A 19,425-nucleotide genomic window follows, 5' to 3' on the forward strand; every position below is an offset into this window, starting at 1 on the left:
CTTATGGTCCCTGTTGGGTATAAAAAACCCTCAGCCGAAGTTCTTAACAGGATTGATCCTCCCGAGACTTCTCCGGCTTTCGACCGCAGATGGTATCTCCTCGGATTTCTCCAACAGTCGGATTCTCGCAGTGCTGACCGAATTTCCCCGACGGACGAACTCCCACGACACCACCCGAGCTCCTTCGACATGAGTTGCCCCCAGTTATCTATTAAACCGTCCCGAGCGCTTACTAAGCTTCGCCAACAGCCGACTTTCTATGACTATCAGCTGCTCCCCGAATCCCTTCCAGACTTCTTTTAGTCAGGTTCAACTCCAATCCGAACTACTTCGGACTTCGCCGACGGTTGAACTTCTCCAACGGTAGATTCCTACAACTACCAAATCTCATTTCGGACTCCTACGGGAGCCGGACCTCATCCCCGACTTCGACTGCGGAAAGGCTTCGCCCGGACTCCTACGGGAGCCGAGCTCCGCCCACGACTTCACTTACAGGTAAACTCCGTCCGGACTCCTACGGGAGTCGGACTTCGTCTCTGACCTTGATTGCAGATGGACTTCGACCGGACTCCTACGGGAGCCAGATCTCGTCTCCGACTCCAGCTACAGGCAGACTTCGTCCGGACTCCTATGGGAGTCGGACTTCGTCCCCAACCTCAACTGCTGGAAGGCTTCGCCCGAACTCCCATGGGAGTCGGGCTCCGTCCTCGACCTCAACTGCTGGAAGGCTTCGCCTGGACTCCTACGGGAGCCGAGCTCCGCCCATGACTTCACTTACAGGTAAACTCCGTCCGGACTCCTACGGGAGCCGGACTTCGTCCCTGACCTTGATTGCAGATGGACTTCGACCGGACTCCTAAGGGAGCCAGATCTCGCCTCCGACTCCAGCTACAGGCAGACTTCGTCCGGACTCCTATGGGAGCCGGACTTCGTCCCCAACCTCAACTGCTGGAAGGCTTCGCCCGGACTCCCATGGGAGCCGGGCTCTGTCCTCGACCCCAACTGCGGGAAGGCTTCGCCCGGACTCCTACGGGAGCCGAGCTCCGCCCATGACTTCACTTACAGGTAAACTCCGTCCGGACTCCTACGGGAGCCGGACTTCGTCCCTGACCTTGATTGCAGATGGACTTCGACCGGACTCCTGCGGGAGCCAGATCTCGTCTCCGACTCCAGCTACAGGCAGACTTCGTCCGGACTCCTATGGGAGCCAGACTTCGTCCCCAACCTCAACTGCTGGAAGGCTTCGCCCGGACTCCTACGGGAGCCGGGCTCCGTCCTCGACCTTGACTGCGGGAAGGCTTCGCCCGGACTCCTATGGGAGTCGAGCTCCGCCCACGACTTCACTTACAGGTAAACTCCGTCCGGACTCCTACGGGAGCCGAATTTCGTCCCTGACCTTGATTGCAAATGGACTTCGATCGGACTCCTACGGGAGCCAGATCTCGTCTCCGACTACAGCTACAGGCAGACTTCGTCCGGACTCCTATGGGAGCCGGACTTTGTCCCTAACCTCAACTGCTGGAAGGCTTCGCCCGGACTCTTACGGGAGCCGGGCTCCGTCCTCGACCTCGACTGCGGGAAGGCTTCGCTTGGACTCCTACGGGAGCCGAGCTCCGCCCACGACTTCACTTATAGGTAAACTCTGTCCGGACTCCTACGGGAGCCGGACTCCGTCCGGACTCCTACGGAAGCCGGACTTCGTCCCTGACCTTGATTGCAGATGGACTTCGACCGGACTCCTACGGGAGCCAGATCTCGTCTCTGACTCCAGCTACAGGCAGACTTCGTCCGGACTCCTATGGGAGTCGGACTTCGTCCCCAACCTCAACTGCTGGAAGGCTTCGCCCGGACTCCCATGGGAGCCGGGCTACGTCCTCGACCTCAACTGTTGGAAGGCTTCGCCCGGACTCCTACGGGAGCCGAGCTCCGCCCATGACTTCACTTACAGGTAAACTCCGTCCGGACTCCTACGGGAGCCGGACTTCGCCCCTGACCTTGATTGTAGATGGACTTCGACCGGACTCCTACGGGAGCCAGATCTTGTCTCCGACTCCAGCTACAGGCAGACTTCGTCCGGACTCCTATGGGAGCCAGACTTCATCCCCAACCTCAACTGCTGGGAGTCCGGGCTCCGTCCTCGACCCCAACTGCTGGAAGGCTTCGCCCGGACTCCTACGGGAGCCGAGCTCCGCCCATGACTTCACTTACAGGTAAACTTCGTCCGGACTCCTACGGGAGCCAAACTTCATCCTTGACCTTGATTGCAGGTGGACTTCGATCGGACTCCTATGGGAGCTAGATCTCGTCTCCGACTCCAGCTACAGGCAGACTTAGTCCAGAATCCTATGGGAGCTGGACTTCGTCCCCAACCTCAACTGCTGGAAGGCTTCGACCGGACTCCCATGGGATCCGGGCTTCGTCCCTAGCTCCGGCTACGGGAAGATTCCGTCCGGACTCCTACGGGAGCCGGACTTCGCCCACGACCCCAATTGCAGGTAGACTCCGTCCGGACTCCTACGGGAGTCAAACTTCACACCTGACTTTAATTGCAGGTAGACTCCACCCGGCTCCTACGGGAGCCGGACCTCGTCCCTGCAGCTTCAACTGCAGGCAGACTTCGTCCGGACTCCTACGGAAGACGGACTCCACCCGTGATCCCAATTGCAGGTAAACTTCATCCGGACTCCTACGGGAGCCGGACTTCACCCTCAACTGCAATTGCAGGTGGACTCCGTCCGGACTCCTACGGAAGCCGGACTTCGCACCTGACTTAAATTGCAGGAAGACACTATCCGAACTCCTACGGGAACCGGGTCTCGTTCCCAACTCCGGCTGCAAAAAGACTTCATCCGGACTCTTACGGGAGCCGGACTCCGAGCTCCTTTCAGACGGGTGGCTAGCCACCTCTCCTCGCTAGACACTCCAGCCGAACTTCGGCCGACAGGCCTAGGCCCACTGGTAGGCCGCAGCAACAGCCACGACCCCGCTCCATCTCCTGCAACAGATTCCGCACGACTCCATTACTCCCTGGCAGATCACCATAATGACCATGATTCTGCTCCACTCCCTGCGACGGATACTGCGCGATTCCTCCCACCTCCTGGCAAGTCGCGACAACAGACGCCGTTTCACTACCAGCAACAGACTCCACGTGGTACATCCCGGTGGTGGCCACGATCCCACTCCACTACTCTTCGCAACAAACTCCGCCTGACTCTGGGCAGCCCACTGCCAGACGGTTACGGATGTCGCTATCAGTCTGCTGCCCCCTTTCGCCTATAAAAGGGAGCCCTGATACATTATTCTCTAAGCTCTCATTTTTATCTAGAAACTCTGCTAAAATTTTCATTCGAGCGCTCCATTCTTGTTAAGGCAGAGAACTGACTTGAGCATCGGAGGGTCTTGTCGGAGCAACCCCACCTCCGGTTTAGACTTCTTTTGCAGGTCCCGACGGCGACCGCGACTCCAGCTTCTCTGGTGCTAGCGGATTTTTGCACCAACAGGATTGGCGCTAGAGGAAGGGTCCTGTGTCTTTGCAATACCCTTGTTCTTAAAGGAGCGCTCAACGGGACCGCCTCTGGTCATCTTCCCCGACGTCAATTCCTCCTTCCCCCACTTGATCTTCACCTGATGCCTCCCCGTAAGGCATCCACACGGCGATCCACGGCCTCCGCGGCCAGATCTCAGGCTCCGGCCTCACCTCCAGTCTCCCAGCCTCTACCTCCTCCTCCGGCAACGGCGGTTGGCACGGAGCAATTCGACCTACTGGTGCAGCAGGTCAGAGGCCTCACTGAAGCTGTGTAGGCCATGCAATAGCAGCAGTAGCCGCAGGCATCGGTGCGGTCAGAAAGAGCGTTGCCAGAAGTCCAAAATCTGGCGGCGGGACGGGCCACTTGGGCCAGCCGCCCAGTCTTTCCCGGAAAGACGAATCCAAGGGTGGAAAGCCCCCAATCCGACCATGACTCCACCCCTGGAAGATCCCTGCCCCCATTCTGCCAGAGGACCCTCGAGACCCGAAGTCGAGAGAATTTTTTGGACCGGAGACTCCAGGAGATGAACCGACGGATCGAAGAACTCCGCCACGCTCCCTCCGCTTATGGTGAGGATATTTGCACTGACCCTCCCTTTTCTCAAATGATCATGCAGGAACCGATCCCGCCCAACTTCAAACTCCCCCAGTTCGAAAGCTACGACGGGACTTCAGACCCGGTTGATCATCTGGAGGCCTTCCGGACGATGATGCTGCTTCATGGCACACCCGACGTCATTCTATGTCGAGCCTTCCCATCCACCTTGAAGGGAGTGGTGAGAAATTGGTACTCAGAGCTGAAGCCGGGTATCATCTTTTCCTTCGATCAAATGAGCCACCAATTTGTGGCCCATTTTGTCAGCAGCCGGCGCCCCCGGAAGGGTTCGGAGTCCCTCATCAATATCAGGCAGAGGGAGGGGGAGTCTATTCGAGCCTACATCAACTATTTCAATGTCGCCACGCTGGAGGTCCGAAACTTGGACCAGTCGGTAGCAATGGCCGCTCTGAAGGGCGGCCTTCAGAAGAACGACCTTTTGTTCTCCTTAGAGAAGAAGTACACCAGGGATTTTGCTGATCTGTTGGCTCGGGCCGAAGGGTACGCTCGAGCGGAAGAAGCCTTCAAAATGAAGGATGAGGAGACTGCGAGAGAACGACAGGCGGGAGACTCGAATAAGCCTGCAGTCAAAAAAGGGCTGAGAGAAACTCGGCCACGTTCTCGATCCCCTCCTGGGCACAAGCGTATCCATACTCTGTCTCGGGTACGTAGGCAGAAAAGTTCGGATCGCGGGGTTCGGCGGGGTTCTCCATCGGAAAGATTTCGCAACTACGCCCCCCTCAATGCCTCAAAGATCCAGGTACTGATGGAGGTCAGGGAGTAGCTCCCCAGGCCAGAGAGGATGCACACACACCTCGGGAAGCGCAACCCCAACAAGTTCTGTCTCTACCATCGCGACCACGGCCACGACACGGAGGAATGCATCCAGCTCCGAGACAAGATCGAGGAGCTCATCCAGCGAGGTCGGCTCGATAGGTTCATTCGACGTCGGCCTGAGGGTAGAGAAGATCGGTCAAGGGCCCTGCCGCAATCTGAATCACCAAGGAGGGAGGAGCAGCCTGGAGATCGGCCTCCAATCGGGACCATCGACTCCATCACTGGAGGGCCTCAAGGAGGAGCAGATCTTCCACGACCACGGAACTCGGGAAACCTGTAAATGTACTGCTCACGACTTTGCTCTCTCTTTTTCAGCAGCGCATCCTGGAGCGCCCGACGGAGTCGCTGGCTTTCGTTCTCCGCCTCTCGACGCCTCTTCCTCAGGACCTCAGATTCTGCCTCAGCGTCCTTGACGGCCTGCTGCTCACATGCCAGCTGGATCTTCAATTGCTGCAGCTCAGCCGTCCTCTCCCCAAGGGCGACAGAAAGCCCTTCTGCAGTTCTTCTTAGGGATTGGAGTTCATTGAAATCTTGAGAGGAAGTGAGCTGAGCCTTGTCCGCCCGCTGCCCTTGAAGACGGGCGACTTCGTCGGTCGCCGTCCTGAGTCTCCCTTTATATTCATCCACCTGCCTGCGCCAGCCGGCCCGATGCACGTCGTAGCTCACCTCGGCATCTTGAAGCTGCTGCTGAAGGTCGGAGACCTTCTTCGACCACTCCCGATCGCCGTCTGCCCAGGCCAAGAGTCGGGATGAACTTTCCTCCAGCTGGCCAATCCTCTCCCGCGCAGCTGACAGTTCCACCCTAAGAGAACTGATCTTGGCAGCTTGAGCCCAAATTCGATCGCTGGCGCTCTTCTTGTGTTCCTCAAGCTTCTTCGTGAAGTCTGCCTTCCTCCGGCTGTACTCCATGATCCCCTTCATGTGGAGATTCCGAAGGCGGGTGGCCTCCGAGGTGGCTTCAGAATAACCCTCCCTCAACCTGCAAAGCTCGCCTTCCATCTTTTTTGACCTTTTTGTCAACTGAAGAACTTCCTTCTTCAGCCGTTGGATCGTCGACTTCAGCGGAATCTCCAGGGGCAGGGAAAGTGCTTCGGCAGGACGCTGCCATTGGGAGACAGAAGCGTCAAGGCGCGTCCCATCACAGAAAGAAAAATAGAAAGGGGGAAGGAAGAAAGGAGAAGCCATCCACGATGAGAAATTCAACTTTATTGATTGAATGTTTCTTAAAGACAAAAAGAAAAGGAAAAATTACAGTAAAAGAAGAATACAAAGTTAGAGGTCTTGGACCTCTGGATCAACGGAGGGACTCGGCACCTCTGGGGGGTGGACCGCGGTGGCTACAACGACGGTGGAGGGTCCGGCTTCATCCTCGGATGCCTCGTCCAAGAAGCTGAGGTCGAGCTCGGGGAATTTCACGACCATCTTCTCCTGGCAGAGCTCGAACCCTTTATTGAATGCGGCTTGGCCGAACTCAACCTTCAACTTCTTCATTTCGGTGGAAGTCTTGAACTCCTCCACCGCTTGACTCCTGGCCTCCGAGACCAGGGTCGGGATCTGTTCTGCCATGTTGACGACCTCGGCCTCTGCCCTCCTCACCATCTCCTCCAGGTCGGCCTTCTGTTCCGTCGAGGTCTGTCTCTCCCTCTCAAGCGCCTCTCGGAGACTGGCTACCTCGAGGGCCATTTTCTTAAGGCGGGCAGCCTCGGCCTGCTGACCTTCCACCGCCTTGTTTGTCGTCTCGATGTTGGCGAGGAGTTGATGCCCGAGCTGCAAGGGCAACAGGAGAGCCAGAATGAGAGTTGGGAAGTTAATTAAATGAAGAAGCGAAAGGAAAAAGGAGGACGAATCTACTTACCTCGAGGAAGGCCCCCAGCGAGTCCCAGACTCGTAGTGTAGGATCGACGCGGACGATCCTCTGGACGACTTCGGGCAGCGAGTACCCGTCTCCCAGCTTTTTTATTAGATCCCTGTCACTAAAGGGATCATCCCCCTGCTCCTCTTCAGAGCCGCGGGACTCTTCAGTGGCAGCCCGGCGACTGCCGACCTGACGGGCCAAGGTCTTCCTCCTCTTCCTCCTCTCACCCCCTGGCACCTCCTCAGGATGGGTCTCCGAAGCGGGGACCTCGGTAGGAGAACTCAAACCCCTCGGGGAAGCCCGGGCGGCGGGACGCTCGGTATCTGGAAGGATGTCGGCAGCTGAGGTCGCCCGGGCGGGCACGATCGAACTCGTCCCCTCCGCTCTGGCCCTCTTCACCGGCCCGGAGGCCGCGGTGCCCTTTCTTTTGAGAGCCTTCAGGCCCCTGGCAAGCATCTGTGCTTCTTCGACGTCCATGCCTAAAAAAAAAAAAAAGAGAGAAAGAGAAAAGAAAAGGAAGGTGTGAAAAAGAAGAAAAGAAGAGAGGTAAAAAAAAAAAGAAGAAGAAGAAAAAAGAAGGGGAGAGATGAAATACTGGCGGGATCCAGGGGGCTCAGACCGATGTTGAACAGAAATTGCTCCTTCAGGAGGTTGGGGAGAGAAGGAGTTGGATATTTGAGGAGTTTCTGGGAGGCTTGATGGTCGTCTCCCCCCAGGCTGGGCGCCCGACGGACGGAGTCCCTCAGAGAGCCCCAAGGGGGCAACTCTAGCCTCAAGGTCGGGCATCGGACATAAAGAAACTTTCCCTTCCAGTTGTGGATAGAAGAAGGAGCACCCTTCAATAACCCCTTCCTACCAAACTGAGGGGAGAAGTACCACCAATCTTTCGTCGAGGGATGACGCTTGAAGGTGTAGAAGTATCTAAATAAGGAAAGGGTGGGCTGGACTTCGACTACATGACAAAAAGAGAGGAACCCTATCAAAAACCTAAATGAGTTCGGTGCAACCGAAGCCAGAGAAATGTCCAGGAACCGAAAAAGGGCAATGACGAAAGGCGACAGAGGAAGCCGGAGTCCGGCACGAAAGGCCTCCTGGTACAGGTAGAAGCAGCCGGGGGGAGGGGCACTTGCCTGATCGGACGGGCCAGGAAGTTCCAGTTCGTACTCTGGAGGAACCCCATACTGAACTCTTATCAGTTGGAGTTCGTCCGGAGTCAGAGAACATGGAATGGCATCCGGTGCAAAAATCGGATGAGGTTCGGCTCTACCTACCGATTCATCTACCGCCTTAGGGCTCTGGGAGACCGAGACAGACGAACTCCTAGAGCCGCTAGAAGAAGAACCCCTGGAAGACATCTAGAGTCACACGAAGACCACTTACAGAAGCGAAATCCCTAAAAATTGGGAAAAATCACAGACAAGGTCCCGGGGGACTGAGGCGCAGAGCAAGAGGAAGAAAGATCGAACGACAAGAGGAAGAACAAAAAGAGGAAGGAGTTTCGAGACTAACCTAGGCGATTCGAAGAAGTACGAAGGTGCGGAAAGGGGGACGGCTCGAGGAACGCCTAAGGCTGGGAAGGGTCTGAGAAAAATCGAAGTTCTCAGGAAGAAGAAGGATGCCAGAACGAGACCGTCGGATAGAGCGGGACTCTTGGAGGAGGGGTGCGGGTTTAAATAGGCCTTGAGATCCGGCATAATGACGATTGCGAATCCCCTCTGACCAGTCTCTTTTCGCCGCGTGTCCCACTCACCACAGTGGGCGGTTAAAAAGTGGCAGACGGCTGACAGTGCCTTTATTGCGCCATGCCTCGAGCACCGTTCCACTGCAGGTTCCAAAATGGCCTCTTCGATCGCCTCGATTTGAAAAGACTCCGGCGCACGCACATTAAATGCCAAAATATCTGAGGACGATCGCACGCGAGCATCGAGGGAGCAACTTCAGCTGTGATAATCTTTCTGTACTTCCTTCATTCAAAATTCGAACTCGAAAGTAGGGGGACTGGTGTTGGGTATAAAAAACCCTCAGCCGAAGTTCTTAACAGGATTGACCCTCCCGAGACTCCTCCGGCTTTCGACCGCAGATGGTATCTCCCCGGACTTCTCCAACAGCTGGATTCCCGTAGTGCTGACCGAATTTCCCGACGGACGAACTCCCACTACACCACTCGAGCTCCTTCGACATGAGTTCCCCCCAGTTATCTATTAAACCGTCCCGAGCGCTCACTAAGCTCCGCCGACAGCCGACTTTCTACGACTATCAGTAGCTCCCCGAATCCCTTCCAGACTTCTTCCAGCCAGGTTTAACTCCAATCCGAACTACTCCGGACTCCGCCGACGGCTGAACTTCTCCAACGGTAGATTCCTACAACTACCAGATCTCAGTCCGGACTCCTACGGGAGCCGGATCTCATCCCTGACCTCGACTGCGGAAAGGCTTCGCCCGGACTCCTACGGGAGCCGAGCTCCACCCACGACTTCACTTACAGGTAAACTCCGTCCGGACTCCTACGGGAGTCGGACTTCGTCCCTGACCTTGATTGCAGATGGACTTCGACCGGACTCCTACGGGAGCCAGATCTTGTCTCCGACTCCAGCTACAGGCAGACTTCGTCCAGATTCCTATGGGAGCCGGACTTCATCCCCAACCTCAACTGCTGGAAGGCTTCGCCCGGACTCCCATGGGAGCCGGGCTCCGTCCTCGACCTCAACTGCTGGAAGGCTTCGCCCGGACTCCTATGGGAGCCGAGCTCCGCCCATGACTTCACTTACAGGTAAACTCCGTCCGGACTCCTATGGGAGTCGGACTTCATCCCTGACCTTGATTACAGATGGACTTCGATCGGACTCCTACGGGAGCCAGATCTCGTCTCCGACTCCAGCTACAGGCAGACTTCGTCCGGACTCCTATGGGAGCCGGACTTCGTTCCCAACCTCAACTGCTGGAAGGCTTCGCCCAGAATCCCATGGGAGCCGGGCTCTGTCCTCGACCCCAACTGCGGGAAGGCTTCGTCCGGACTCCTACGGGAGCCGAGCTCCGCCGACGACTTCACTTACAGGTAAACTCTGTCCGGACTCCTACGGGAGCCGGACTTCGTCCCTGACCTTGATTGCAGATGGACTTCGATCGGACTCCTACGGGAGCCAGATCTCGTCTCCGACTCCAGCTACAGGCAGACTTCGTCCGGACTCCTATAGGAGCCGGACTTCGTCCCCAACCTCAACTGCTGGAAGGCTTCGCCCGGACTCCTATGGGAGCTGGGCTCCGTCCTCGACCTCGACTGCGGGAAGGCTTCACTCGGACTCCTACGGGAGCCGAGCTCCGCCCACGACTTCACTTACAGGTAAACTCCGTCCGGACTCCTACGGGAGCTGGACTTCGTCCCTGACCTTGATTGCAGATGGACTTCGACCGGACTCCTATGGGAGCCAGATCTCGTCTCCGACTCTAGCTACAGGCAGACTTCGTCCGGACTCCTATGGGAGCCGGACTTCGTCCCCAACCTCAACTGCTGGTAGGCTTCGCCCGGACTCCTACGGGAGCCGGGCTCCATCCTCGACCTCGACTGCGGGAAGGCTTCGCCCGGACTCCTACGGGAGCCGAGCTCCGCCCACGACTTCACTTACAGGTAAACTCTGTCCGGACTCCTATGGGAGCCAGACTTCATCCCTGACCTTGATTGCAATGGACTTCGACCGGACTCCTACGGGAGCCAGATCTCATCTCCGACTCCAGCTACAGGCAGACTTCGTCCGGACTCTTATGGGAGCCGGACTTTGTCCCCAACCTCAACTGCTGGAAGGCTTCGCCCGGACACCCATGAGAGTCGGGCTCCATCCTCGACCTCAACTGCTGGAAGGCTTCGCCCGGACTCCTACGGGAGCCGAGCTCCGCCCATGACTTCACTTATAGGTAAACTCCGTCCGGACTCCTACGGGAGCCGGACTTCGTTTCTGACCTTGATTGCAGATGGACTTCGACCGGACTCCTACGGGAGCCAGATCTCATCTCTGACTCCAGCTACAGGCAGACTTCATCCGGACTCCTATGGGAGCCGGACTTCGTCTCCAACCTCAACTGCTGGAAGGCTTCGCCCGGACTCCCATGGGAGCCGGGCTCCGTCCTCGACCCCAACTGCTGGAAGGCTTCGCCCGGACTCCTACGGGAGCCGAGCTCCACCCATGACTTCACTTACAGGTAAACTCCGTCCGGACTCCTACGGGAGTCGAACTTCGTCCCTGACCTTAATTACAGGTGGACTTCGACCGGACTCCTACGGGAGCTAGATCTCGTCTCCGACTCCAGCTACAGGCAGACTTAGTCCAGATTCCTACGGGAGCCAGACTTCGTCCCCAACCTCAACTGCTGGAAGGCTTCGCCCGGACTCCCATGGGAGCCGGGCTCCGTCCCCAGCTCCGGCTACAGGAAGATTCCGTCCGGACTCCTACGGGAGCCGGACTTCGCCCACGACCCCAATTGCTGGTAGACTCCGTCCAGACTCCTACGGGAGCCGGACTTCGCACCTGACTTTAATTACAGGTAGACTCCACCCAGGCTCCTACGGGAGCCAGACCTCGTCCCCGTAGCTTCAACTGCAGGCAGACTTCGTTCGGACTCCTACGGAAGACGGACTCCACCCGCGATCCCAATTGCAGGTAAACTTCGTCCGGACTCCTACGGGAGCCGGACTTCACCCTCAACTGCAATTGCAGGTAGACTCTGTCCAGACTCCTACGGGAGCCGGACTTCGCACCTGACTTAAATTGCAGGAAGACACTACCCGGACTCCTACGGGAACCGGGTCTCGTTCCCAACTCCGGCTACAAAAAGACTTCATCCGGACTCCTATGGGAGCCAGACTCCTACGGGAGCCGGACTCCGAGCTCCTTTCAGATGGGTGGCTAGCCACCTCTCCCCGCCAGACACTCCAGCCGAACTTCGGCCGACAGGCCTAGGCCCACTGGTAGGCCGCAGCAATAGCCACGACCCTGCTCCACCTCTTGCAACAGATTCCGCGCGACTCCATCACTCCCTGGCAGATCACCATAATGACCACGATTCTGCTCCACTCCCTGTGACGGATACCGCGCGATTCCTCCCACCTCCTGGCAAGTCGCGACAACGGACGCCGTTCCACTACCCGCAACAGACTCCACGTGGCACGTCCCGACGGTGGCCACGATTCCACTCCACTACTCTTTGCAACAAACTCCGCCTGACTCTGGGCAGCCCACTGCCAGACGGTTACGAATGTCGCTATCAGTCTGCTGCCCCCTTTCGCCTATAAAAGGGAGCCCCAGATACGTTATTCTCTAAGCTCTCATTTTTACCTAGAAACTCTACTAAAATTTTCGTTCGAGCACTCCATTCTTGTTGAGGTAGAGAACTGACTTGAGCATCGGAGGGTCTTGCTGGAGCAACCCCACCTCCGGTTTAGACTTCTTTTGCAGGTCCCGACGGTGACCGCGACTCCAGCTTCTCCGGTGCTAGCGGATTTTTGCACCAACAGTCCCTTAGCCTCTGCCTGCATAGGGTAATGCCTTTTATGATGAAAAATAAAGCTCAATAAAGGAATCTCCCAAGCAAAAGATTAAGTGCCCTCAATCTAGCATCCATGTAGCACTATTGTGTATCTCCTGCAAAAATGTGAATGAATTGGAATTTCTGCCCTTTGTTGATGTCTCTTTATTTTGCGCTTTAGCATGGAAATTCTGGTGAGACATTTGACTTCACTGATTCTAATGATAGATTGAACTCATAGTGATGGACTAAGTCATCTGAGTGAATGGCGGGTATATCCAAAATCAATGTCCTAATGTGTTCTTGATGAAATTGATGATCTTGAAACTAGAATTCATATTAGTTGAAATTAAAAATGCTACAGTGACAGGGTTGTGACAGTTGAAATAACAATGGCAGCAAGTAAAGATAAGCTGCAATGCATCCGACCGTGAGAGAAGTACGGGACATGGAGAATTGTCGGAAAATTACTTGTTTATATTTGTTTTAGTCATTGAAGTCTTTAAAGTTTGGTAAAAATGGAGTCTTTAACTTGGGTTCAGATTGTATTTTTCCCATGAAAGAATGATTGATCTTTTTAGTACAACCTCCATTGTTGGATTGTGCCTTGCACAAAATTCAAAGCATATGAAGCTTTTCTCCTGTCTGCCTTAATAGATCTTGAAGCGGACATTGTGCGATTCGATGGTCGCGAAAGAAAGGGAATCATTCTTTTGTGTGAAAGATCCAACCCGAGCTCCTTTTAATCTGGTGCACCTACAGTCTAGACTTGCAGTCTACTTTTATATCCCTAGCTTAACAGATGCTGAGGTTATTTAACTATCGACTTCTATCTAAAATTGCATTTATATGAGTTCTTTACGTCAAGCAATTTTCTTTTCTGGAGAATATTTTACTCCAGACGATACGAAAGACTTCCAACTTCCTAAGTAACAAGAAGATGCGGACGAAAGCCTTTGGCTGGGGATGTTTCCAAGGGGGATGGAGCAGCAGGGCTTTGAAGTTGCTGTCAATGCATTGATCGTATCATAGGCTCGACAAGGCACATTTTTCTCCTATAAGAGCACTGATCCATATTCCCGCACTCATCAAGATAAGAGAAGGAACGGGAGATAAACATGTCGAAGAAGGACGAGGTCGTAATGCTGGACTTCTGGGGGAGCCCTTTTGCAACGAGGGTGAAGATAGCACTGGAGGAGAAAGGCATCGAGTTTGAGGCACGGGAAGAAAAGGACTTGTTAAGAAACAAGAGTGAGCTACTACTGCAATGTAATCCAATCTACAAGAAGGTGCCCGTCTTGCTGCACAATGGCAAGCCACTCTGCGAATCCCTGGTCATCCTTAGCTACATCGATGAGATGTGGCCTTCACCACCATTACTTCCCACGAGCCCTTATGACCGATCGGTGGCCAAGTTTTGGGCAGACTTCGTGGACAAGAAGGTTACCTATAGCTAGTAATTTACAAGATTTACACTCACAATGGTGTATTTAGTCATTGTTGACAGGGCGTTCCAGACCAGCTCCCAGTTTTAAAGTTTTTTTTAGTCTCTAATTTTTTATATCTCAGTATATAGACAGTTACAAATAAGTGTGTCCATACTAGTGTACATTGGGATAGTATAATTATGTCCGGGGGATAAAATAAGCGTGTATAAGAATTATTATAAGTGTGAGTCTGATGAACATTTCGTATGTACAGGACAAAATTAAATGTTAATGGTCAAGAAACTAGGTGTTAGATTCTGGTCAAAGAAAGGACTGGATGTTTAGTCCCCATATTAACTCTGGTCAAAATCTGCAGGTGTTTGATGGGGGAAAAGAGATATGGACAAGCAAAGGCGATGCGTTAGATGTGGCAAAGAAAGGGTTTGAAGAGTCTTTAAGGCTGTTGGAGGGAGCCCTCGGGGAGAGAGAATTCTTTGGAGGGGAGAAATTTGGGTTTGTGGACATCGTCCTCATTCCTCACACACCTTGGTTTCATGCTTATGAGCAATTCGGGGGCTTCAAGGTAGAGGATCAGTGCCCCAAACTGAGTGCTTGGATGAAGAGATGCTTGGGAAGGGAATCTGTTGCCAAAGTGCTTCCTGACCCGGCAAAGGTTCATGAATTGATCTGCATGTTCAGGAAGATGAATGGGATTGAGTAGATGACCTGCCGCGATAAACTCGTTTGCGTTTCATTTGTGTTGTGCTCAGGTGGTGGTGTTTCTTTTAATATGTTGTCTCTTTCCTTTTCTTCTCTCCTACATGAGAAGAAAAGAGAATAAAAGGTGTACCAGCGATGGATGTTAATAAGAAAATGGGACCAACAATGTCCTTGCCGTTTTCAAGTAATACGATAAAAACAATAATATCACGTGTCTTGTTTCCTTACATATTTTTTCCCCAAATCATTCATTATTTTTTAAAAACTGTACGGCTTCAATTATCTTCTCATCCGGCTACCTTTCTAAGATTCCACGATAGCATCATCTTCTCTGCTGGCCATTGCTTGCGAGTATTGCAAGCCCTCAGCGTGCTGCTCTACCGCCCCACTATTTGTTAGCCCGGTGCTCAAGGACTCATGCCAATATGTGCACGTTGGATGGATCTTTGATATCTATATCAGACCATAAAATCCAAATAATATTTTTTTATTATTTTTTTTGGTTGAGATCTTGTAATATTACAAATGATACCAGAACAAATCTCGAATAGCTTATGTGGATTAGAGGACAGCAACATTGGTCAATTTTCATTATGTTAGTTATGATTAGATCTCAATAGATGGTCTCTTAGCCTTGTGAGAATGTTTGGGCTAGCCATTTGATTTTGATTGTGGTACTTGTTCTTTAGTTGATGTGGTCCAGAGGACCCTACAACATAAATTCGTTTTGGTTATCGTAGTTATGATTAGATTTCAGTAGGTTTGATCTCTTAGCTTGATGAAAATGCTAGAGCTAGCCTTTTGATTTTGGTTGTAGTACTTATAATGGAGGATCGGTTGCACGTGCAGCAAACTTCAAACAATTTTTTCATGCACAATCTAATAGATTTTTCAAACTTCAAATGGTGTGATAGATGGCTCATCATCTGATCTACTTGTCATAAAAAATAGAAGCCTAAAACAGAAAGATTCTTAGTCCTTCCCTACGCCACAAATAAAGTGCGCATGCATTCTGTATATTAGCGCCAAGAGTCCTTCTTAAGTTGGACTCTTAGTTATTTGGCGTGTATACCAGATATGGTGCCTCTTTTTCGCTGCTTCTAGGTGGCTTGACCTGACCCAAATGCTCACCAAATTGAGTTAGCAAATGAGCAAGGCATGAGACCAAATTGATCTCTAAAGAGCTAGAGATTTCATACGTGCTAGCATGCTTACCGGAACTCCGATTGAATCCAAAATTCCAATCAACCTTTTTAAAAAGAGTCCTTGGCCAATTTTCATATGTGTGTGATCCATTGGGTTCCACATCTAGCTAGTAGTAGGTTTGGGTACAAATTGACCTAATTTGATTAGAATTTAATCTAACCAATTTAGGTCCAATCGAGCTAACCCGATTTCAGTAATTAGAACTCTTTCTAATTGGTGTTCAAATTAAACTCTTTAATTCGATCAAAAATCACAAGTCAAGATTGACGTCTAGCAACATATCATGACTACTCAGAAGATGTAAAAATTTGATGAAAATACTAAATATGTCCTTCAGTGGCAAGTTACCGTGCAATACAATCCTTCGATCATCCCACACCCTGAATATGTTCATGAGTATGGAATCATGTCAAACTCAAACACACATTCATATCGATTTTCAATTAACCAATGATGACTCCAATGAAGAAGCATTAGAAACTCTTTCTAATCTCCTTCCTATTTTTGGCCAAAAGATTTTTTCTGAGTCATCTACGAATGAGAATACACAGGATACGATCTCCTCTTACTAGGAGCGATCGATTCCATGTTGACCTACTCACAACCTTCATATATATTTCACCATATCTAGAACACCCCGTACATGTCTTAATGTCATGCTTGGATATGAACCAAAATATGGGTTCATGTACACAAGATTCTATGATGGTCTCAGGTCTAAGGATCACTTGCACAACTCCCACTTAGAGAACCATCTTTGACATGCAAGTAAGGCTTCCATAAGATATTCTCTTTCATCGAGTCAATTTAGTGGACTCATTTTTCAAATGAGCACCCACATCCTTGTATTAGTGTCCCACACAAGAGGCTAGTGAGATCTGCCACCCTCTCTATCGAGCATACATAGGATGTGCCAGTCTATCCGAAATATTGATCCCCGACTCAATGTTCCTACGATCAGAAATATTTAAGATTAATATTTTAGGATTTTAGGTCTCACTAGCATGACCCATTCATGTCTCCTAAAATCATTGTCCTAATCTTTGGGGTTCATCATAATCTTAGACATAATAAGATGCAGCTAATATGATGAATCAATGCCTCAAATAATAAATATCATTACATGAGTTGAAAAATTATAAAAAAAAATTTCATCTCAACACACTTACGATTGGCTTATAGGGTACTTTTCTTTCACTAGGGGCTTCATGTAGGCCCCTCTCCTAAAAATATAGCGACAAGAAGAGGGAGGGTGGCTTTATTTCTTCACGAAAGAGAAGGGGGCGTGGCTCTTCTTTGGGGCATGGATATCTTGTGGAGTAGAGGCGAGGAAAATTAATAGCACATGGGGTTTGTTACCTGGTTAAGTCCTATTCTAAATAGGACTCATGATTCTTGGTCAAACTCTAATTAATTCTTAAATCCAATCCTAACTGACTTAGGAATTAGTTATAACAAACAAATTAATTAGGTTCTAACCTAATTAAAAATTAATTAAGCCCTAATATAATTAAAAAAATAATTAAATTAAAATCTCATCAATCTAAGGATTGATATTTTGGATATATGGTCATGTCATAATCAATAGGGCTTGATCCAAGCTAGTCTATTATCTAATAGAGTTTGATCCAATCAAATCTAAATCAAATTAAATTGAATCTTTTTCAATTAAATCTGATTTGCACCCTTAAGAGCAATTGGAACAAGCCCTGTTATCTATTAGAGCTAGATCCAATCAATCCAAAGTAAATTTAATTGAATCCAATTCAATTAGATTTGATCCAATCTCCATTGCTCAATCAAATTGAGCCAATTAATAATCAAATTGTTAATTAATTATTCTTCTAATTTATCAATCATTAGTAAATTATTTATTACAATCTTTGTATAGAGTTAATCATCAATCATATTGATAATTAAATCTTTCAATAATTCATAATCATCGATCAGCCATTTGATCAGATCGGTACTTTTATGTGTGTGACCCCATAAGTTCGAACCTAAGCCGGTAGTACAAGAATAATTTCTGTGCTAATCGATGTAACTATCTAGCAATGGGATCTGACATCTAGATAGGCCGAATGTATGTCCAGCAACGCTCTAGAATCTATGTGGATATAGTTACCGTATAATTCATCCCTTGACTTTCGATGCTCAAGGATGACTTAAACTGTCAACCCTAGATGAGTGATCCACATTGTGTCTCAATCTCAAAAATTCTGTGACTCCTCACTAGGACTACTCTGGCTAGAATTTTGCTGAATTGAAATACAGTGATGCATCTTCTTTAATTTTACTTGGAGCGGTGAATCCCATCTTGACTCACACTCAGACTTCACAAGTATTTGATTGTACCCAAAAATCTTGCATCATCGAATTAAAAATTCGGATAGTCTGACACCAAAGTACAGTGAGTTGCTTGCAAGTCACTGAGGCAGCCTCAGATCAGAGAGACACTTATACCCATATCCCATTAGAGCAACCCTTGATAGTAGAGTGCTTTGGAGTTGGTCACGCTCAATAAATTGTGCTCCTATATTTCACCCATATGTCATACTCGTATCTTTATACGCTTTGGTTATGAGGACAACCAACTAATATGGCATACAACGATCTACACTTGATACAATTATCGTCCTTATAATAATTGTATCATTTGGTCATGAGCAGGATTTAAGAACTACATGATAAATCCTCTTTTATCATTTTGAAAGTAGCTCTAAGGACTTCATCATAACACATGAGTTTTTTTTAGAAAGATGTATTTCTTATGATGTATCTATCAGATAATATTTATCATTTTATAATTCATATACATAATAGAGTGCAATCATCTACAACTTAGATGATTGGCTTTAGGATACATTTTCTAACAGATACAACATCCGAATAGTGCTCCGATAGAAACTATAGCTTGTATAGCATTCGTCGACAAATGTAGTGTGGATCATCGACTGTGAACTAAGCATCAATGGCCCACCTACCCGGAAGGCTCTCTCCATTCCTCGTCGAAGCTCTTCACCCAAAAGCGACAGATTTTTCATCCTCTCTTCCCTCGATGGAGTAGCCATTGGAACATCTTGTTCTTGCATGGCCTCAGCAATAACGACAGTCTTTTTATCATTCAACGCCTGCTACAAGTCAAAAATTTTTTCTTTGGCATTACGTAGTTCACCTTAAAGTTGCAGCATCAGATGTTGCCCATCCGAACTCCCTACTGGCGATCAGCGATTTCAAAGCAAGTATTTCCTTCCAAGCAGAGTCAAGTCAATGGTGATATGAAGTCAATTTTGTAGCTAAGCCCCATGTCTTTTTTCTGACTGAGTTGGACACTTTCTTCATCTCCATAATCAATCACACTTTCTCAGCGCTATGCACCACAACCCCTGATTGAATTTCCCACTGAACCATGATGATCTCCTTTCCAACCTCCTTAAGATCCTTCTGTGCCTTCAGTAATTTTTTCCCTTGTTTAGCGGCCTTTCCCTTGAAGAATTTGAGTTCCTTTTCCAAACAATTAATGTGATCTTCGATCCTCACTACCATCATTGATGGAAAAGGATCAATCAGTAAAGGGGCGGCTGCTATGGGTTCGACGCCATAGGCATTATCCACCAACTGCATGAATAATTCGGAACAATATGTTCAAAATTTCATGATTTCATTCCATTAAAGAAAATTTCTTTCAAAGGTTAAAAAAAAGAAAGAGAAGAAGAAAGAAAAATACAAGATTTAGTCC

The 19,425-nt window shown here is 50.2% G+C and overlaps 1 protein-coding gene across 1 annotated transcript; it reads left to right on the forward strand.

The window, feature by feature from the left end:
* The first annotated feature begins 13,412 nt into the window (after nt 1-13,412).
* On the forward strand, nt 13,413-14,707 carry LOC105034965 (probable glutathione S-transferase parC). The gene is made up of 2 exons (XM_010910330.4): nt 13,413-13,775; nt 14,137-14,707. The coding sequence occupies exons 1-2, from the start codon at nt 13,452-13,454 to the stop codon at nt 14,479-14,481; spliced, it is 669 nt and encodes a 222-aa protein (XP_010908632.2). The 5' UTR covers nt 13,413-13,451; the 3' UTR covers nt 14,482-14,707.
* Nucleotides 14,708-19,425: the final 4,718 nt, after the last annotated feature.

This window comes from Elaeis guineensis, chromosome 4 (genome assembly GCF_000442705.2).
Source record: "Elaeis guineensis isolate ETL-2024a chromosome 4, EG11, whole genome shotgun sequence".
NCBI classification, from domain to species: domain Eukaryota; kingdom Viridiplantae; phylum Streptophyta; class Magnoliopsida; order Arecales; family Arecaceae; genus Elaeis; species Elaeis guineensis.